The sequence below is a fragment of the Mchenga conophoros genome, linkage group LG20 (assembly GCF_057382185.1).
Source record: "Mchenga conophoros isolate Kocher_MC1m ecotype Shallow Benthic linkage group LG20, M_conophoros_male_GT1.1, whole genome shotgun sequence".
In the NCBI taxonomy this organism is placed as follows: Eukaryota; Metazoa; Chordata; class Actinopteri; order Cichliformes; family Cichlidae; genus Mchenga; species Mchenga conophoros.
Genome location: NC_140545.1, coordinates 9,409,423 through 9,432,680, shown reverse-complemented (window position 1 = coordinate 9,432,680; position 23,258 = coordinate 9,409,423). Strand labels below are relative to the sequence as shown.

The window sequence follows — 23,258 nt, the reverse complement described above, 5'->3', positions numbered from 1 at the left end:
AAGGAAGAAACCTAAGAAAAGAAAGGTGTGCGACACATGTAACGTCATGAGCTGTGAAACTCAATCCTGCCAGACGTGTTTAATCTAGTAATAAGTAAAGGGTGTAATTATGTAAATATGATATCATTTCACTTTTGACTGTTTTTTTTATGAAACAAAATGAAAAGTCTTGACTTTTTAAAGTCAACAAGCCTACAGCTGTGGCCATATCTGCTCTACACAAAGACTAAACTTAAAAAGAGATGCAACAATGGGTAGAGCGTGCTGAAAATTCTTTCTATTCATCCCCTATTTCTACTTTCTCACCTAAATACACATGCAATTGTGTAACTTTTAGCCACTCTAGCTATAGGTCAGTTGCACTTTGGTGACATTTAATCAACTGCTAACAGCCAGTTGTGAATTTAAGTGAGATATTCCACACTGTTGATAGGCTATAATAAAGTTTAATACAGACATAAGCACCCTTCTAAGTATAAACAAGAATGACTCTGCTCATCCACTGGCTTATATCTAGCACCTTCACTATGTCAACGTTTCAATTAGCCCAACAGTTTGTTTAAAGAGAATGGTAATCGTTAGAATTTCATGCTGTTAAACTGCTCAGAGTCACTAGGACGGCTCTCTGTATCATTTTGTCACAATCTCTTTTTTTAAATTCTAAAAGTCACCTATGAGATACTAGTGTTATAATAATGCTTTCATGTGCTAGAAAACTATTCCATATAAACAGTTGCCTTTCCACAACCCAAAAACCATTATGTCTCAACAGGAAATTATCACTCTTGTCCACGGTAAAAAAAAAAAAAAAGAAAAGAAAGAAAGAAAAGGGAGAATCTGTCAATTTACAATACACTGTCAAGTGGATGCAAAGGTAAGATTGGGTGAATTAATACATAAACGCAAATGTGGTACGTGCCAGCCATGGCTAGTTGTTTTTCCCGCTGTTTTTAATTGGTGATCTGGTGACCCATGCTTGTGTAAGGGACAACATGCAGTAACACAGTAAGAGCCCAGCCTTGGCATGCATTAAGTGTTGAAGGCTCTCCCACGCACATAATTACCACAGTCCTTTTGTGATTTTTTTAAGCCATTTGAGGTTGTTAAGTGGTTTGAATTTGGAATTTACTTCCCTTGGGGACATGTCGACTCTGTAGCTTTGCAAGAGGTGCCTGCTGCCAATATAAACAGATGTAACACTGACAGGACTTTAGATATTATATTCAATTAACTAACAACATTAATGACATTGCTGTTATTACTTTTATTTTTAAGCAGTCAAAATTAACAAACAAAAACATCAACACACAGTTTATATATTAAGATGCGTCAGTGTATATTTGGATTGGGCTTCCTAATGCATATAACATTTACTAACTAACTTTGACCATCTGGTAAAATTTCAGGCAGATAGTTAATTGGTTGATAATTAATTGGCCAGGCTTTAGTTGTGATAAGTAATATCTAAGATAATATATTTGAAACAGAGAGAATTAAAAGGAATTCTCTAAGCAGACCTGCATTTTGAGCTTCATTTTTTGTAGAACTACCTAAAATGTAGCTACAACACTAGTCAAGACTTTTCTTTGTTAATGTGACGTTATTTTAGGCAACAACATTTAATGAGCCCCTTCAAAAACCTTTGATTGACATATTTATGTAAAAGAAAACATAATAATTTTTGTTGAGTTAAAAAGTTGAAAAAGCAGATTGTGCAGAAGTTCAAAGCAAAACATAAAACAATAAGACAATGAAATTCCCATTTTTAACTACACTTTTCTGTTTAACAGTTTTGCATTGAGGAATGTTATACTAAACGTATATTTGCAAATCACTGAATTCTGTTTTTATGCACAGTGTCATTATTTTGGAGAATCGACTGGAAGGAAAAATATCCAGGCAGACGTCTGATGAGGTATTTATGCTGCTGGATATTTTGGGCTACCACGGATGTGAGGAGTTTAGATTTTCTGAGACATTAATTGACTTAACAGAGAGAGTAGCTCGACCAATATTTATTTATTTATTAATTTATTTGTCTCAATTTGGCACACCATAGTGACTATAAAAACATATTAATGAAAAGAAACAAAGTACTTATAAAAGTACAGAATCCTAATAAAAAGTACACCACACTGTAATGGTAAAAAATACAATAATCTGGAACTTGCTGGATTTCTCAAAGAGCCTTTGAACAACTCAGCAAAATTTTCCTTAGGTGGACTGAATTTCAGTGATACAATTGATAACTTATTTTAGTTAATTTAGTTAGTTAATAAAATGACTTATACCACCAAACCAGCCAAGAGCAATGGCATTCTTTTCAAGATCTGACAGCTCTACGTTTCAACCTCAGCTTTGTGTGCACTTTAGCAGGAAAAGAGTGCACACTTGTCTAAGCTGAAAAATAAAACAGAAAACTACACATTAATGCATGTTTAAAGAAACATGTTCAGCATGTTGTTATCTTTTTTATTAAATTGATTTATGAAACTTAAATAGAAGCTAATAAAATTTGAAAAAAAGATGGGAGGTTGTTCTAATGAAACACCACAATTTGATGTATAGTTGAATCTGGTCAAATCTTTATGATACAACCTACAAGCCTGCATGTCTTTGGAAACTTACATCAGCTCACACTATAATCTGACCATCCATACTTCTTTCACACAGGCCATATTGCTTTCAGTGATTTCCTCTGGGAGACGATGGGGAAAAGGTGTGACACTCAAAGAACACAAAAGCGATGGTGAAACAACAAAGACAGAGTGGAGCTGAGACAATGTTGTGAGGACTTGTTTGAGTGTTTCTGATTGGTCCTGAGTTAATTTTTGGCTAGAAGGTTGATTAACAAAATCCATGTGCTTTTGCTTTTCTCTTACCATAGTCTCTCGGCCTATTGGAGTAGAGAAGACATACTCTAGCTGAAAGATGATTGCCAGAGCCTGATGATTGGTCAGTCTAAGCTCTAGGCTGCTGCGAAGGCCCAGGATCTGAGGCAGGGAAGATGTTGAGCTGAAGAAGAAACAAAGAGACACACACATGCAGTAAAGTGCAAACGACGCAAAGCTGTTAGCAAAGCAGTGACTAAATGTCACTGAAATGCACAGGTCCCATTATTTCTGTTAATAAAGCCGCATTTTCTATTAAAATGATTCAAAATCAATGTCTGTGAGGATTTGCTAAATGTTCCTTGGCAAGCACCGGCCTCTTGTGTGAGAAATGGAACAGCACTCTTGGTATTCGTCATTCACAGTTTGCATACACCATAGGCGGGAGCATACTGTGGAGCGCTAGCGTGTCACGAGGTGGGGCCGAGAGCCTTTTCCTTTTTCGCTTCATGGACTCTCTAGAGTCCTTTTTTTCCCTCTCTCTCTGCTGTCTGAAACTATCAGGCATAACATAACCAAGACAGACTGCCAGCTTTTCCTGGCAGCACCAAAACAATTCAAACAAAGTAATTATTCCCTACATTGGTGCTGTAGTCTTAAATCACTGCATTTACAAGAACTTTGTTCAGGAAAGTGCAAAAGATTTTAATTTTTGGATGCTGATTATTATTATTCATATTTAAACCATAATTAAGGACAGATCGCTGGTTAGTATGTTATTACTTTTCATACTAATAACCCACTCATACAGTATAATCATCCACATCATCATCAACATCAGCTACTCTTGAATGTGAAGTAGCAAACACATTTTTTATTGAAATGCCCAGTGAGAAGGGGAACATCATTCACTTCTTTTATGTGTGTGTGTATGCGTGTTATTGGCTGAGCTTTACAGCATATTTTGGCATATTTGCTTTAATTTCCTTCTCACATTTGACAAACCGTAGAAAAATATTTCTCCTAATCATCCCGACAAGCTCATCTTCAATGAAAGTGCACACGCTGACAGAGAGGTGTGGAAAACCGTTGTGAAAGTGTAAGCAGTAGCTTCTGCCATCACTGTCCACCGACAGAATGGGTTATTTCCAGAAAGTATTGTTGACACAAACATATTTCTTCACTCCCTTTACAGAAGGGACAAAGCTAGAGCATAAAAATAAAACTCCACATACGACATAAACTTTACAAAATCAAAATAAGTAATACGTCACCATACTCAGTTTCATTATTTTTATTTTGTTGTATGACTGAGATTCAGTTGTTAGTATTTTTGCCACAGCTGCCAGAACAGTCAAATCTCAAACTATTCCTCACTCCAGAGACAATATCTTTGTTACACACAAATGAAATTACAGTACTTAGCTAACAAGTTGCTGAGGGGTCTTGTTATAGTTGGTGTACCTATTGTAAACTACCTCAAAAATTATTCATATTTTTTAATTAATTAATTAATTACATTCATTTGTTTAAAAAAAACCACAAAATATCTTTATTATTAATTAATTTTTTTGTTTTTATTCAATTTCACCAATTGTGAATAGCGGTTCTAAGGACTGGGCATTGTAGATCAAGGATTCATTTTACATCGTGGGCCACATACAGGCCAGTAAAACTAAAACTGGAGAAAAAGTTCTGGTAGTTCAAAAAGTTTTCGTTAATTTACAGAAATCTACAGAATTGTCCAGTGAGCTGATTTGGATTCTTTACCAGGCCAGTTTTTGTCTCTGGGTGTTATGTTTGACACTCCTATTGTAGATACATAAATAAATCCATCTGTCTGGATAATATGATTTTGATTGCAATTTATCTGTATTGTAGTGGTGAAATTCACTTGGGAGTTCTCTCTCTCCTGTTTTATTTTCATGATTTAAACCAGGTGCTAGTGACCTTACACTGGCTTAACCACTTTAACACCGAATGTAGTACATTTGAATGTACTTCATGACTGTTTTATGAGGTATGAATCTTGTATGCTTTGGTACGGTGTGTAAATTATGGGTCTAAGCTTGGGTTAGCAAATGGGAGCCCTTATGAAAAAGAGAATTTTTTATGGGCAAGGTCAGCAAATATTTTACAAAGCCACACAGAAAGTTTTAAACATAATGTACATCGAGACATGACCATTCCACATTATGACTATTGTGTTGATTTAATGTGCACTTCTTTTTTTCACAGTGTTAAAAGTTCTTGTTTATCCAGCAAGCAGGCAAGCAGGAGTGTGACATTACAGTTCGGTACAGATATTTTTGGAAAGGATATCATTTTCATCATTTGTGGCTCAGTTTGGCACTGCAATACATTTGGAAAACCAAGATCAAAATGCAGCTGAAGTGCTGACTTTCAGCAAAGATTTCACAAAGTAATGGATTAACAACTGTGGAATTACAGCCATTCGGATGTTTTGAGTTGTCCATCTGTAAAACGAAGTGTCTTGCAGTGAACACTGATGCATTTGAGTGAATCTTAGCAGAAAATACAGCTCTGGATAGGACAGTCTTTATTTTCCCTTCTTTTCTTCTGTTTACTGTATTTAACTCTTGGATTATATACAGATAAGGATAATTCCCCCCTTGAAATTTAAATTTTTTGTCAAAAACCTCTCAAATGCTTTTTAACACAGATAGGGATTTTCACTACAGAAAAAACAAAAACTACCAGGGTAAATATTCTTAGCTCCCTGAAAAAGTATTCTTTTTTATTGAGTCATACCACCAACTATGCAATACTCGGAACTTGTAAAATCAAGTTAAAACTGAGGGTTATATTCCAATTTAAACACAGTATAAAAACTTCAGTGAGGGTTTGAGCCATCACAAGCATCATTTCAAAAACTAAAGAAATCACTTTAGACTTAAGGAAAAGAATTGCTGATGTTCACAAAGTGTCAAGAACTGGAGTGAGAACTAACATCAAGAAATTCAAAGAGAGCCACACAGCTCAGAACAAGCCTGGCAGATAGAAAGGGAAAGATTTCAAAGACTCTGGAAAGAAAACTAGTCAGAGATGTTTCTACAGACCCCAGAACAACTGCAGAGATGTGTGAATGACTTTCCCAAGTTGAGATTGTCCTCTCAAAGAAGACGATCACTAGAACCCTGCACAGGAATGGACTGTGAGGTTGTAGACCAAGAAAAACTTCTGCAGAAGAGACACCTTCAAGCCAGACTTTAGCACGCCAACCTCAGAACGATTATGCATACTGGAGGTACACCCTTTGGTGAGACGAGACTAAACTAGAGCACTTTGGCCACAGAGGTGCTGCTTATGTTTCAAGAAATGCGTGAGAGGCGTACAACCCAAAGAACGCCACCCCCACATTGAAACACAGTGGTGGGGGTATTATGCTGTGGGGATGCTTCAGTCTGGAATTTCAGATCTCATCAAGGTGGAAGATACCTCATGCAGTCAACAGCAAAACTGGGTTTGGCAGTCACTTTTTCTTCCTGCACAACTCAGAACATGCGTTGCTCCTGGTGAAGAACTACCCCCAGAAAATCAAAGTGAATGTTACTGACTGGCCTGCACAAAGCCTGATTTGAATACCACAGAAAATCTGTGGGATTAGTTTAAGACCAAGATCTGGAAGACCATCTATTTTATTTCTGTGTGCAAAGTAAAAGAATCTAAGCATCCAAATTCAAACAAGGTTATTTAGAAAGGCTGGGTTAAAAATTCCTTGCTCTGTTTAACAGCACTTTGGAAACACTTTTTAAAAAATTTAATTTTAATAGAGGGGCTAATAAATCTGTCCTCATTTGCACACCGACCTCTTAATGTGTGTTGATTCTTCTCTTGGCTGGCTGTTCTGAAGGGTTTTTTCTTTGCTACAGAAGATCCTGCAATCAGCCACCACTGTCATCTTCCATTGGGCATCGAGGCCTTGTGATGTTGCCGTGCTAATCAGTGCATTCAATTCAATACAGCGTAATTTTATTTATATAATACATGCATTATATAATGCATGTATTGTATTGTATAATAACATTAACACACACCAAATACATTATATATACTGCATATCTTATGAAACACCAGGAAGGAAGAAAGTCTGCATATTGAACTTTTTCTAGGCATCTCTGAACCAGTAATACAGACAAATAATATTCATTATCACATTATCACTCCTGGAAAGGTTTTTGCTCATCTCTGCTCTTTTATGGTGTAGAATTAAAGCTTTACTGTAGACAGAAAGAGTTCCTCCTGCTCACCTGTCCTTACTCAGAGCGCTCTGTTTGGAAGGGCTGCCTGCTCGTCCTCTGACTCCTGAGGGAAAGGCCTCCAGTACTACCACTTGTGGCTTCTCAAGGAAGCACCAGCCATTGTGGACTCCAACATGAAGCCTCCTTTCCTGAATGACAACTGTCCTTATTGCACCATCTGATCCTGGTTGTAGCTAAGAATCGGTGAAGAAAAAAAGTAAACATATATTACACTTATAATCAATAAATATTAGTATTTTATTTTTTACATTATATTTTATGTCTTTGTAACAGTGTTAGGGACTTTGTTTCTTAGTTGAAATTGATTTATAACATGAAAGTTTCCATCAGCAGCCTTGTTTACTTATCCTATTAACCAATAATTTGCTAGCTCTATTAGTATTGTAATTAAGTATTTTATCATTAACAAAAATATGTGAAAGACATCATTCAAGTAATAGTGTGTACTATTCTTATTTTTTCAGTTCTGTAGTTTCCTTTTGTTTAACAAACAAGTGCTGGCAGAAATGGCTTTGCCACCCTGTATCAGCTGCAGTTAATGCGCAGCTGACTGACAGCTGTTCAGTGACTGACTGTAAACTCTGTTACCCCGAAGTGCAACGCGACGCTGAACCTGCCTCTCCTCCCACTCTTTCCCATTTTTTCTTTCCAGTTCAATCTTTTCTCTCTCTCTCCATCACATCTGCTACTCCCACTCTCCCTTTTTTCCCTTCTCTTTTCGTTGTCATTTTCTCTTTCTGTCCCCCTCGCTGCTTAAAGCCTTCTCCATATCCACCCACACCTTCTCAATCAAATTAGCATATCAATTCAGCTTTGGGTTTTTTCTTTTAAAACAGCAACAGCAGAAACAGGAGCAGGAGTAACAGCCCAGCCCGCTTGGATAACTGTACGGCCCACATACATCACCGCTCGCTGCTGTTCTTCTCCTCGTGTTACATCTCTGCGCCTGCTGACTCCATCTCTGTCTCTGTCTTCATGTTTACTATCTACGCTCCTCTTGTTATCGTTGCTCATTCGCTCACTTACATTATCCAATATGTGCACAGCTCTATACCATATTTTTCTTTTGGTGATGGGGATGGAAGATTAAAGCTCTTTTGATAACCTCAAGTGACTCCTTTATTTCTCACTATCCTCTAACAAAAGAAACAAACAAAACACTATCCGCTTATTACAAGTGATCTATTTTGTGATGAGAGAAAGCCTTGCTGTTACACATATACGGGCAACTAAAAAGCACATAAGATGCAGGTAAAAATGAATTAATGTGCCGAGTTTTCATGATGAATAATCAGCTTGTGGACCTAGCATCTACAGTACGTTTTAATAAGATTTCTTTTGTATTATTTTAAGATTTGGTGCCTCACTAAGGCAACACTGCACGTATAGTCTGTTTTCAACCGACTCAGCTCTTGCATAACTGTCCTCCAGCTGGATCACTTAGGCTAAGGCTCTAATCAATTACTGTTTGCTGTTTTTGAGTGCCAAGACTAAGATGTACTCACACAGAGGAGTCAACATCACATGGAAGTCAATCTCGTGCACCATGCATGCACAGTGACAAGCAAAACAATTAATAATTACCAAACAAAATTATGGAAGACTAAATTGCTGTATACAGTGGTGCAAGTGAAAGAAAAAAAAAAAACACAGTAAACTACATTTGCCTCATTTCTAACAAAGAAGTCCTGATTAAATAAACACTAGTTACCTTGTCCTGAAGTGTTTCTCTTTGTTTGTTTTTTGGAAAGCACAGTGCAGCAATGGCTAGAACTATCACCTCACGACAAGAGAGCTCTGGGTTTAAACCTGTTGGTTTAGAATTCACCATTCACATCTGTTCCAGTTCATCCTTCACCTCCTAGTATTGCCTGGTCTCACTCTTATGTTGCTGTCACCTGGAACTGCTACATCTATCATAATTTCTCTCTTATTCTTATTGTCAAGCTGTGTATGGTTGCTAAGCCAGCACTGCACCTGCTTATTACTTTCGAACCTGAAGTCCCACAAGAAGTTAGCTCAGCCATTTTCAAACACTTTTGAGTCTTGGGGACTTTTAAGCCATTTTTGGCACATATGTTCCTGTATGGTATTTCAGCCACATGCATGTGCATCCTAAACCCTAATATTAGGTGAGCGGCTCCGACTTCTCTTGAAAACCTGAAACGTGGATCCTATCTATGGTAGACTCTTGCATCTATGGATCTGGGACAAGAAGCTTTGTTGTAGTCAGTCCAGCCAATCTGTATCTTGTTCTTTGACCTTTTGATGTTGTTTAAAATGCTGTTTTGACCCATGCTTGTTTGTAGATTTGTGTGTCTACTCAAATACTTGCCTACGACGCTATGTTGCTTGCAAGGAGCATCTGGGTTGCAAAGAAGTATGTTACAGATTGATCAATAGAAGTATTTTGTTACCTTATTCAGAAAGTTTGAGTGGATTGGGCCAGATTTTGATTTTATCCAGCTCTTCGTGTCTGAGACCAATGGTTGGATGTGTGCATCGTGATGTTGACTGATTCTTGTTCTGGGAAGCTGCTGTAGGCTGAAATCCACCAGCCACTTGGCATTGGTATTGCGCAAGGGTCTTTCTCCCATATGGGTAAACTGCACAGTCATAGTCAAAATTTCAACCATTCATTTTGACTTCTACTGTATTTATTGTATATAGTATAGCTAAAGTTACTGTGTGGTTATATCGTCTTGGGAACAGAAGTATCCTTCTGTCTCAGTACAGCTTACCATTACAATTTTCTACTATAAACACCGAATTGTCTTTACATTACCCTATCTAACAAAATCATGCATTTGGCTTTCCTGGCAGTTGTCAGCACAAGTGTGACAGGATATCTGTAAATAATTGCTTTCTGTGACATCCAGATTATAATTATGATTGTCTTTTCCTACACAGTCTGTCTGCTCTCGCCTCTTTTCTTCACGGAAACCAGTGGCGGGGAAGATGACAGCGAAATGGCTTTGTCTTTTGTTGGACAGGTCTACCATGAAGTGTTTCAGAGAGAAAATAAAAGACAGACAGAGAGAAAGTTGTTTATAAGAGAACATCAGTTAAAGTGCTGCTTTCTGTTCTCCCTATCCATCTCCTCACACCCCTCCTCCAAGTTTCTCTTTCATTTCATTGTTCTTTTTCCTCACACCATCAGTTTCTCTCTCTCTCTCTCTCTCTCTCTCCCTACCTATCTTGCTCGCTATCCTCTTTCTTCTCCCTCTTGCCTCCGTCTGCTGCCGTCACAGATTTCTTCCTCCCTCGTCTGAAATATGAATATTTTAAAGCTAAGAAGCTTAAAGGGAACAATGAAATGGCCCCCAAGTTAAATTATACTCCATTTCCAGAGTCACAGAAGAGGGACTTTTCTGAGTGATGAGCACACCGGTGCTATGTGGGTGTTTCTTTCTCTTTTTCACACACATATATAAGCTTGTTGTCTCCTACTTTAGTGTCATATTTGATATTCCCCCTCCCCAGAGCTTGCTTTTACATTGCTGAACCAGACAAGTGCACTGTAACCAATCAGCACGGTCCCTTCAGCTGTCATAATGTACACTCGACATCTGTGTTTAAAAAAAGTGGAATTCATTTCTGATAACATGCCTAAATGCTGTTTTGTGTTTGTTGCATAAAGAGAAAGGGGGGAGGCAGAACAAGACTAATTTGCATGCTTTTGGATGCAGTTTGTTTTAGAGCTTTGTTAACAGCACAAACAAAAGCAGTGTGTTGTAAGGGAATGGTTGTAGTTGTATTTTTGTTGTCTTCTAATTAGACAAGTCGCCCTAATGTGGGAGTTGTAAGTGGAAACTAAGCATTCTGCTTATCCATCCATTTTGCATTGGAAAAACACAAAGGGTTGAAAATGCACTAGTGCCAGTGCACCACTATTATCTGTGATGGTTGGTCTCATGGCTGTTAGTCAGAAGTCCATCAAGAGTAAGCCAAAAGTGACTTGATACCAATAAAGCCTTTAGGGCTCAACAGAAATATTTTTTAAACTGCAAAACTCGCATTTCTAATGTGTCTGCAGTCTTGAGGAAAAATAATCATATTGCCTTGAAATCTGGGTTGGGGATAAAGCCCTCAGCAGAAAGTCAAAGATAACTCTGGTGGAAAACACATCTTATCTTGGAAAGAAAACCAAGTCAGAAAACAAAGACCATATATTTCTATGCACTGTAGTGAACAATAATGGCTGACAAGGGTTTGTAGTCCGCATGAGTGTGTACTTGACACATTTTTGCCTTTCTTATTTTCCAGAGTGTTTCTTTTTATCATTATTTCCCTCTCTCATCTGTATCTGAATCCAAAATAAAATGGAAAAAAAAGCCTCTGAAGTGAAGAAGTGGAAGATTATGAGTATTAACACCTGGAAACAGCATTAACATTGTCACATATTAACAACAAAGATTTTCTTAGATTCAATTTAACGGCCCAACTCCAGGGTGAGGCAAAGGAGACACAGGGGTGAGGATGAAATATTAGTAAGCAAAACTGATTTAGTTGGAGACATTGTAATTTGAATAAAATGGAGGTGCTGAAAAAGAAAGTCCTTTAGAACAAATTTAGAAATAATAGCAGTCAAAAAAGAAATGGAAAGCAGGAAGCAGCTGCTTTATTGTTCAATTTTAAGGGAAATGAGCATAGATTTTCAGAGAAGCCTAAATTAGTTTCTGAAGGTTATTTCTTTGTGCTTAAAAGGCAGGAGCAAGCTCTCCTCGGTGGCTAACACTAAGACATATGAAACCCAATATAGAAAATGGGTCTGATCCCAGTAATAATGGGATAGAAACTTTGTTAAAGGTCGTGACAGTTGTCCTGAACCCTCTTGACTGCTGCCAGTATAGCAATACTGGGTAACATCCAAGTCAAAAGACAAAAAAAACCCTTTGAACAAAGACAGAGGTTATAGTATTTGAGGGCTGGGGTCCTGCATAGCTTCTTTTTCCAATGGCTTCTATAAAAAACGCAAGCTTTTGACTTTTATGGTCAAAAGTTATCACTCACCCATCTAAATTACTGAATTCAGGTGTTCCACTCATTTCCACAATCACAGGTGTATCAAATCAAGCACCTAGGCATGCTGATTGCTTCCAAAAACATTTGTGGAATTCCAGGGTGGTACCGCAATAGGATGCCACATGTGCATGAAGTCCGGTCAACAGTCAACTGTTAGTGGTGTTATAACAAAGTGGAAGTGATTGGGAATAACAGCAACTCAGCCATGAAATGGCTATGTAAAATCACAAAACTGAGTCACTGAATGCCGAGGTGCATAATGCGCAGATTTTGCCAACTTTCTGCAGAGTCAGTCACTACAGATCTTCAAATTTCATGTGGCTCCACATTAGCTCAAGAACAGCACACAGAAAGTTTTGTGGAATGGGTTTTCATGGCCAAGCAGCTGCATGTAAGTGCAATCCAAGCTGCATCCAAGCCTTTTGTGCCACCAGTAGTGTAAAAGCACGCCGTCACTGGATTCTAGAGTAGTTGAGATGTGTTTTCTGGAGTGACGAGTCACGCTTCTCCGCCTTGCTGATGGATGAGTCTGGGTTTGGCAGTTGCCAAGGAAAGGGTACTTGTCTGAATGTACAGGGTGGGCCATTTATATGGATACACCGTAATAACATGGGAATGGTTGGTAATATTAAAGTCCTGTTTGTGGGACATTAGTATATGTGAGGAGGCAAACTCCTCAAGATGGGTGGTGACCATGGTGGCCATTTAGAAGTCGGCCATCTTGGATACAACTTTTGTTTTTTTCAATAGGAAGAGGGCCATGTGACACATCAGAATTATTGGTGATGCCACAAGAAAAACAATGGTGTGAAATGGTCTTTTTCCCGGCACTTTCCTGGGCTGAACTTTAATAATAAAACCATTAAATATAATCATCGTCTCACTTAGAGGCAAATGCCTTCATTTTCATGTGACTGAAATGGTGCTGAAACCAAGCAGACCAGTGTTTTTCTTGTGACATTACCAATAAGTTTGATATGTCACATGGCCCTCTTCCTATTGAAAAAACAAAAGTTGTATCCAAGATGGCCGACTTCTAAATGGCCACCATGGTCACCACCCATCTTGAGGAGTTTGCCCCCTCACATACACTAATGTGCCACAAACCGGACTTCAATATCACCAACCATTCCCATTTTATTACGGTGTATCCATATAAATGGCCCACCCTGTATTGTGCCAATTGCAAAGTTTGGTGGAGTGGGGATTATGACGCGAGGTTGTTTTTTAAAAGTCGGGCTCGGCCCTTAAGTTCCAGTGTAAGAAATGCTGAATGTTTCAGCATACCAAGACATAATGGATAATTTTATCCTTCCAACTTTGTGGTAACAGTTTGGGGATGGCCCCTTTCTTTTATAACATGACTGTACAAAAGTGCAGAAAGCAAGGTCCATAAAGACAGAGAGCGAGTGTGGTGTGGAAGAAGTTGACTGGCCTGCACAGAGTCCTGACCTCAACCTGATGTAACACCTTTATGATGAATTAGCGCAGAGACTGCGACTTTTGCGTTCAACATCAGTGTCTGACCTCACAAATGTGCTTCTGAAAGAATGGTCAAAAAATCCCATTAACCACCCTTAACCTTGTGGAAAGCCTTCCTAGAATAACTGAAGCCATCATAGCCCAACATCATGTCAAACTTCATGGATTAACAATGGGATGTCACTCAAGTTTGTGTGAAATACGTGTGAAAGCATATAGCAAAGCAAAGTGATTACTTTCAGCAACATAGTGCATTAAACTTTAAACTGACTGAAAACCACATCAATACAAGTCAGTTATGCAAACTATATTAAGATGAAGCCTAATAGACATTCCTGACATGAGTCGGAAAATCTACTACCAAACAAACCTAAAGGTAAAAGTATTCAAGTTCACATTACTTATTATCCAACCGTGTTATATCACTCAAAACCGGCTGTCATTACAGAGGTGCACAGTAATAATCATTTGAAGCTAACAGCACACATTCTGTGACAGTCTTTGGAAGCCATCATTAGTTATGACAGTGAAAGTGTCAGAAAGAGCTATGTAAAGAGCGAAAATGAAACCTGGAGAGAAGCAGATGGCACTTTCTCAGCTCCACACACCTGGCCAGTAACTGTAGGATGTGGGTGTGAATGTTCAGTGTAGAAAGTTACACAAATTATGATGCCAGTAATGAGTGGAGGAAGTTTCAGACACTGTTCATCCATTTGACAAGCAACTCTGGTATAGTTTACTAACACTTTAAGGCTGGGGGCAATAACATTCCCTATTGGAGCTACCTGCTGTAGTGACCTCTTGTGAATAAGAGTGCAGCTGAAAGTTACTTCTTCTATGCTGTATTTACATATTTTGATCAGGTTTCTCACTTGTACATTGATATTTATGCAAATGCTCAAAAATCCAAACAACAGTACATATGAGCAGCCTAGTGTGCAGTGTACTTTTAGCTTAAAAAAATAATGCCACAATGCCATTCACTCAGCTTGTTATCATCAGCAGCATTGCCAAAACCAACGTCTCCAACACCTCTATTTTCTATTAATATGAAGTTAATGTTAATTGTGCAACTAGTAATGAGTGAACAAGAATGTGGTTTCAGAAAGTCTTTTTCCTGGCACTTTCCTGGGCTGAACTTTAATAATAAAACCATTAAATATAATCATCGTCTCACTTAGAGGCAAATGCCTTCATTTTCATGTGACTGAGGTGCCAAAGCAGAGGCCAGCTGAAATATATAACTGGGAAAATATTTTTAATGACTATCACTCAAACACTAATTACATCTTTTCTTACTTATCTTGACAATACAATTAATAATAGTCCTCCTCATTCCCAATCATCCACTTTATCTTACACTGACTATCTGAAGGAAATGCAGCTGCTTGTTTGTGTGTTAGTGAAAAAAACAAACAAATGGGAACTTAAAGTATGGGGAGGATTAATTACTCAGTTTACTCAACTGAAAGTGTAGCAAATAGGCAAAACCTAAACTGAATGATTATTTGGGGGGACCAGCCAACGCATTCTCATCCCAAAATGTGAAATACTGACTTTTAGCTCAGATGCTATCAGCATCACAATGATATGCACAAGGTTACTGCTAGGAGGCGGTGAACTAATCCACTTCGCACAACAAATTCAGAGAAATTATTTGGGTGTTGGAATGATTTCTGGTGGAATAGAGGTGTATACATACAAGAAGCCACTCAAACATGTGGCGTTCAGAAAGTCAATAACATTTGGTGACTTCAGAGAACTACAAGTGAAGTAACAGCTGGCGATGCGAAATTAAACTTTTCAAAATGTTGCGACCAATCAAAGTGACTACTAATCTGACCGAAGGATACCATTCATTGACATGACCGAATGGTGAACACATTAGAGGGCTATATAGGCAACCAGAGCCTGGAAAGTCCACTACCGGCCAGCCATCAGCAATTGTTGCATGCGTACTCACTTCCTATGTGAACACCCCTTATGTTTGCCAGAAGCCAGTTTGGTTCTTATTCCATTTGGGGCTTTGTTTTAGTTACTTTATCTTGTTTTTAAGGTTTAGGCAAAGGGACAATATTGTAGTTTGGGTTAACAAATAGCTTTTCAATAAATGTACTCTGCACATTGAAAAATTATACTTTACATCTAACTCCTAACGCATTCATAGTTGACCCATCTCAGTATTGCAATGAAACGTTTGCATCATGCCTGTACAAAAGGATAACTCCCAGAACTTTGATAAAATGGAAGAATTTAAAAACCTGTCAAAAGTGCAGGAATGACCATCATTTGCCTTTCAGACTATAGTATTATAATTTTTTTAATAGTTTTATAATAATGACAATTGTATTTATAAAGCAGATTTCATTACACGAAACTCAATCAGCTTAACACAGAAAATGAAGAAACATTAAAAACTGTGTAGGTTTACAGTGCCTTAAGGTAGCAAAAACAGCAAAACACAACAAAAGAACAAAACTTATTAACTGTAGGCATTAATGTTTCTGTAATGGTTACTCTACGATTACATGCTTCAGAAAAGATGTGTGTTGTTTTGTTTTTTAACTGAGGACAGACGACCACAAATATAAGAAATGCGTGTTGGGTTCTGGCAAAAAGGAGACTTGGAATATTTTCAATCAAGTAAAGTATAATGCAATTAACTGATTTTTATTTGTATATAACAGCTCTGTCCAGAAACTAGGAGCACTTTTTATTGAAATGTAACTTGGTACCAATTTAGATAAAATATAAAAGGTAATTAATGGTCTATGTTTCATTATTACTACAACTTTAAATTTCCATTAAAGAAAAGTTTAAGAAAAATATATTACGTGACAAATACTGTAATTAGCAGGTTTCAGATTGGCCAAGAATATTGCGATTGTTTGTTATTTAATATTTTCCTCCATCTATGTATATATTCCTCATGAATACAGAAAAATGGTTCTTTACTGGTTTCAGGACAAAACAATTAAAAGCAAAACCACCTTTATAGCTTTTGCAGATTTTTTCCCCTGATGCTTCTGAGGGTTTTTTTTCTGCAAGGCACCATTAAAAGCTGTCAGCTATTAATCAGTAAGTTTTCATGTCAGTACTTTGTGAAATCAATGTGTAGGCTGTTGTAACAGGTAATAATAACTCTACAGATGGCAACTGTCATCTCAAGGGGCGTGTGTGAGTGTGTGAAAGAGAAATGGCAAGAGAGTGTGAGAGAAAAAAAGCAGTTGAAATTATGTCCCACAAGAGTTTTGTATAAGCCAATTACCAAGTCAGTTATACAACTCCAGCATATTTCTCTTACCTTTGAAAACCGGCAAACAAAGGGAAACACTTCTGAGCTTTTATGATCATACACTTCTCACATAGCCAGGGAGAAGATGCGAGCTGGTAATTTACCTTTTTTTTTTCATGTTTTAACCTGTTTGATCTGTGCAATCAGGGCACACACCTACAATAGAAACCTTTGTTTTGTTTTTTGAAAGAGTCATGTAATATAGGCAGATCAAGCTTCACACACCTTTAAATCAAATGCATCCATGACCTGTGTTCATTTTCACCCATATCAAGACAGTGAGTGAGTGAGTGAGTGAGTGAGTGAGTGAGTGAGTGAGTGAGTGAGCGAGCGAGTGAGTGAGTGAGCGAGTGAGTATGTGCTCCTACCCACGCAGTGGATGTTAGCTCCCCCATATTGAGGGTGAGTCATTCGTGGCAAGAAACAGTAGCAGCATCATTAGCATGCTGCTCTCATCCTCCCACTCCCCTACTCCTTAACAAATTTTAACTGGCACAGAGCTTCCACCGATAAATCACTGTTGCCCGACCGCTGAAACACTTCCATAATTCACCAACCAAAAATATTGAGTCAAACACACACTCATACTGCTCCCTTTCCGTTCCCCTCCCCATTTCATTCCATTTGTCCCTAAGCGTAGCGTAACACTTTCAACCACAGCACATGGAGTTCTACACCATCATGATCACATTATGTTGTCTCACAGTTGGTCCGACTTGGAAGGAACCCCTTAATGCTGAGTCCAACTATGAGCACCAACAGCACAAAAATATGTGATATCATATCATAACTTTAAAGGATAAGGTTGTTTCTCACTGACAACACGCACCAGGAAGAAAAAGTCCATTTCATGTTATTTTTTTAACCCTAATCTCTCTGTAGTACTCAGATCCAAGCCTAATTATTTATATTGTAGACAACTGTTTTTTTGTTTTTTAATGAGTCACAATTCAGAATTTTCTTTGAAATTTGTTAGGGACAATTTTAACCTCAGTATTAACAGTACCAAAGGATCATCTGTGTAACTGTGTGTTCAATATATGTGCTTAAGTAGTGTCGCACCACAGAGCTTCATTTTACAAAATTAAAAACGAGGATTTGGCTGCTCATGCAACACAGAAGAATTAATACATTGTGAGTTTTGGCATTTTTAGTTGATTTGGTAACAAACACAAAAAGGAAATTTGTTTTGGTTATGAAATGTCTGTGTGTTATTTGTCTGTGATTTACAGCTCATATAAGGCCCTTTTAACACCACTTAGATCCCAGTCACACAGGCCTAAAAAGACTGGTGGGTCACATGGCAACTGCTCGGTAAAAACAAATATTCCCTAAACATTTGAGTAATTGCTGAGACTGCTGCCCATTACTCTCATTAATTCCTAAGCCCCAGTCACACAGCCTTAGAGACCAGTCAGTGACTCCATGGTAACCATCCATCACTAGGGAAAAATGTGTATTCCGCAATCAGGTTGCGAGTTGTTGCAGACGGTTGCTGGCTCTTGCTAGATAAAAAAAAAACAAAAAAACAAAGACTCAGGTAGAGGTATGTGGTGCTGCAACGAAAACCCTCATATGTCTTGATGCATTCTCAATCATCCAGGCAAGTAAATCTCCAAAGGTTGATTCTGTTCATCTGGACGTAGCGTTTTCAGTGGGAGAAACGTTTTGTCACTCATCCAAGTGACTTCTTCAGTGTCAGCTGACTGCAGGTTTCTTATATCCTATAAAACAGTACATTTGCATAATGACTGAAATCGGCACACTGAAGGAACAATGGACCTCCCAGCCCAACAACAGCTCTGCAGCGACAGTGCATAAAGCAGGCTTAGTGGAATATCATCGATAAATGACATTTGATTCTCGTGTTCCAATTTCTGAATAGTTTATCTTACAGTGTCACAGTCAGCGGTTTTGACACATATCTGACTCACACTGGTCAACTATCCTTAAGTGACATCTGTGCTCACTAAAATGGATTTTCTGGAATTTACATAGTCCCATTTACAGTCCTCACTGGAGGCTTGGCAGCATGTAATCAATAAATGACCACAGAATGTAACACTTTAATTTCTCTATCTGGACTCAGTTTATTTTACATTTCCATACTGGCTATTCAAATTCTATAAAACTAATACTTAAAAAATTTAAATGCAATACATTGTTTTGTAAAAAATACATATATATTTATAATGATTTTCCTTGCATGTTTAGAGACCTTTTAAATGCAGGTGAAAGAGTGAAATCAGTGTTTTTGCAGAATTTTTGTTTTTCAGGAGAGCTTTATTGTATTGTATGGTATTGCATGTCATCTGAAACAGTGTTCAAAGACACTCAGAGGGATTTTAAAATAATTCATGACAGAGAGAAAAGAATCAGTTGAAAATCAATTAAATAATAATTTCTTGATGATGTTTAAAGTTTATCTGTTTCCTGATTCAACAGCTGGGCATTTCTTGTCTTGTCTGACTTACAGTGTCTATAATCAGTTGCAGTCTATCTCCTCTAATGATTGGATCGTCAATCACTACGAAGACCTGGATCCCATGAATATTTTATGCTCGCCAACTGCATTAAACCCTGTTCTTTTGCGCTGCATCAGTTACATGGGTAAGTGGCCTGCAGTCAAACTGGGTTTCCTTGGAGAACAATGTGCAAGAACGCTGCTTTTGTTCAGAAATGTTCAAACAAAAAATGCTTCTTTTTTTCTTCTTTTAAATACTACCGCGTCCACAGGGGCAGTCCTACTTTGAGTGAATTTTCTTCTTTTAGGACAAATGAAAACTTCCCCGAGCTTTGTTGCCACAGTCTTTCTCCGTTCATTAAATCAGCCTAAGGCGTTTTGTTCTGCTTGCGGCGCGGCATTGGTCCTCCCCTGCTCTTCTCCTCCTCTTCATCATCTTCTGTTCTATCTGCTCTTTTGATCACAAGCTAAAATGTTACATACATTCTGACAGGATCTCAGGCCCTTTCAACAAGCGCAATAGGTTTTATTGAAGATATAGGTGAGCGGGTGCTACAGGTCACTGGAGGTGTAAGCCTTTGGCTTTGGGGAATGTAGACAAATTCAAGCATCTCTGAAGAGTAGTGTTAATTTTTTCTCTCTCCCTTTTTCTTTTTAAACAGGGGGTCAGAGTGTGTTTGAAGAGGTCCAAGACTGCAATTTAAATTAATCTTGTGCTCATTAAACTGTTATATAAAAGTAAAGTAGCTACACTAGTCCACATAAAAAAAGCACATCAACTAGGGCACAGGCTGTATAATATATGGGAAAGTGGACTGTAGAAAGAAGCAACACTGGGATAGTTTATTGAGCTAAAAATAGAAATACTTATGGGGAGATTAAGTGAAGACGATATGTTAGACAAGCAGCCAGTATAAGGATTTTGTCTCATGCTGTACTGTACATTCATCTGCTTCCCCATTCCTTTTCATTTTTGCTATTCCATTCCTGCCTCAGTATCATTTAAGCACGCTAGCATGGAGTCACACACATTCACTCTCTCACACACACACACAGACACAACGGTAAAACCGAGTTGGCGTGTGAGGTGTCAGCATCACTTCAGAGACAGCTTGATGACAATCCAGCTGGAGTCACACTTTAAAGGTCACACACAGATCACACACACACACCCTTTCTCTTTGTCTGTCTGTCTTTCTCTCTCTCTCTCTCTGTCACACACACACACATGCGGACACGTTTTAATTAAAAGCTGCAATCAAGCTGACTTCTGCATGTATTAACACCTCTTGCAGACGTGAGAATGTCGTCATATTGCTGAAGTTATAAAAGTCTGGAACATTTAACTCATCTACGCAACATAGGCTGGTTATGAGGACCTGCAAAGAACATCTCACCAAGGAGGGGGAAAAAGTGTGAACGCCAATATGAGAAAATTAGTCATGCTAGCATGACACTTTGCTCACAGAGAAAAAGTTGTAGTCTACTTTCCCATATTTACACTTAGGTACGGAAATAAAATATACAGAAATAATTTCAAACTGTATGCATGCAACAAAAACTGGATTGAAATACAAGAAATATCCTTGGAAACGAGAAAGGGGACAAAACATAAAAAGGACAGAGCTGCCTGTAAATGCTTAATGATTGAAGTGCCAAAGGGAATAGGCCTGTTTGGAAAAGAAAAAAAAACTGGGTTAGTCTTTTTTTTTTCAGTTTTTACTGAAATATGTTTCATTAATGCAAAAGTAGTGGAGACAAAATCCTAACTGACTGTTTGATTGTACAGATCAATCAATAATGTTCTAAAGGGAGGTTTAGGGCTGCATGACCTGCATATACAAGCGTATGTAAAACCTTGTGAAATTACAGGTCCTTAGCTCCACTAGCATTCTCTTCAATCTTCCATCATCACAAGCTGACTGTTGTGCTGGCAGTAGGTTTTGTACCTTGATACCTTTGGTCGAGTTTACAACAAGACTACTGAGATAAGAACCACCATCCAACTATAAGTCAGCCAAAAAAATAAATGAATAAATAAAATATTTATTCTTCTGTGGATCTTTTGCATTATTGAGATTCTACACAGTTCTATCCAAAAGGAATACAACTTCTATGTAAAAAATTAGACCAATATTTATACTCGCTGTCAACTCTGTGCTGGTATATAACAACTATAAACCACCTTTTTATGGTATGAAAAATAAGCATCTAGTTTTCACTCAAAATGAGAAAAACACTTGCCATATTTTTTGTTATTACTGAATTACAGTGTCCTGCTATGAATGCACCAGACCAGAACCTAAAGGAGCATTATCATTAACAATGCGTAACATAGCAACGATTTGTCACAATCGTCGGTATTTTACACGATGGGATGAGAACGTGTTGTGAAATTTAAATGCTTCACTGTTCTTCCTATGCTGCTGTTAAGTGGCCATGTCTGTATGTCTGAACCTTTTTCCACCGGTTGTTTATAAAAAAAATTTTGTTTGTGTTGGCTTGTTCTTGTCACAGTACACGCATGCGTAAAAACCACAATGAGTTTGGACCTTTGTTTTCACGCTGTTATACAGATGTTGGTCCCCAGTGTCAGAACAGAAATTGTGCAAAATGTCTTTTAAATTATGCTGTCCCATTGTTTCTGGAGTAATCTACACGGGGACCTGAACTTGTCGTAACACATTACTGTGGGATGATTTACAAAAAGTTTATATTGTTCCCTTTTTCAGTGAGATTGCTCTTGAATTTTTACTTTATGACATATTACTGCATATGATGTGGATGCTGTGTTTATTTATTTGTGCTGTGTGAGAGTTGCATTTGTGCGATTTCTTTTGCTAATAATCTGCTGTCCTCTTGGCCAGGTAATTTATGAAAACAGATTTTTTTGATCTTAGTTAGGCTATTACATGGAATGAATAAGATACTGATTATTTAACATTAACATTATAATGCAACTGTGGATTAAAAGTACAACGTCCCTGCACTGGAAAAAGTCAGCAAATGTTTTGGGCCATTTCTAATCAGATTTGATTGATAAGTACTGTTATTTTCATTTGTTTTTTTTATTTTGGTTTAAAATTCAGTTTAATTTATTTCAGTTTTCAGATTAGTTTTGTTTTGATTTTAGTTTTAATTTTGGCTATTGATGGCATTTGTCAGCTTTTAAGATTTAGAAAGTCAATAACAGCACAAGAAATACAATAGACCAAACACTTGTCCTGTTTGTGTTCACAGATTTTACCAACACTGAGTTTTTCAGTTCTGCTGACTACCCTAACATTGTTCTATACATGCAGTTTTACACACAACTGAATTCTTAAAAAAGAAGATAAACACCCATAGTGTTTTCAAGATGGCTACGATTGACAAGATCTGCCTTCTTGAAGAATTTTGGTTATTCCATCACAGACACACTTACAACACCTCCTACTATTTGCTCCACTTAATCAAATCTACTCTCCTTTAGTCCCCTGTGTTTGAGTTTGGGGATTAAACCCAGCAGTATCAAAGAGCAGGCAGAGAGGGATATGGAGTGACAGTGTTGTCATATCAATTCCCATCCTTACTGGAGACACATCTCACTTAGGCTGAAGTGAACAGATAGGGCCTGTGCAAAGCCATTGTACATATAATTGCTAGTCCAAAGCTGCACCTGTCAAATACGGTTAACCATCTGGGTTTCCACAGACAAGAAAAAAAGAAAAGAGGATAGATAAGCTCCATTTAGTTTGGGAGGTGATGTGGCTTAAATTGCAGTGGCAGCTGTAAAAGGGCTCTGGCTCGCACACTAAAGAAACGGAAAGTGAGATAAAGGAAAGTAGGCCGGAGAAAATAATCTTGGCAGAGGTATGTCAAGGCCATCCTGGTCATCT

The 23,258-nt window shown here is 37.9% G+C and overlaps 1 protein-coding gene across 5 annotated transcripts in view; it reads right to left on the bottom strand.

The window, feature by feature from the left end:
* nphp4 (nephronophthisis 4) overlaps positions 1 to 23,258 on the bottom strand; it is a 171,823-nt gene that overhangs the window by 105,822 nt on the left and 42,743 nt on the right. For 4 of the 5 annotated variants that reach the window (XM_085259409.1, XM_085259410.1, XM_085259411.1 and 1 more), the window contains 3 exons: positions 7,103 to 7,287; positions 6,662 to 6,790; positions 2,883 to 3,015 (listed from right to left, as the gene is read on the bottom strand). In XM_085259409.1, the coding sequence (XP_085115535.1) occupies positions 2,883 to 3,015; positions 6,662 to 6,790; positions 7,103 to 7,287 (447 nt within the window). The remainder of the gene's footprint in view (positions 1 to 2,882; positions 3,016 to 6,661; positions 6,791 to 7,102; positions 7,288 to 23,258) is intronic. The other variant, XM_085259412.1, reaches the window with a different exon arrangement.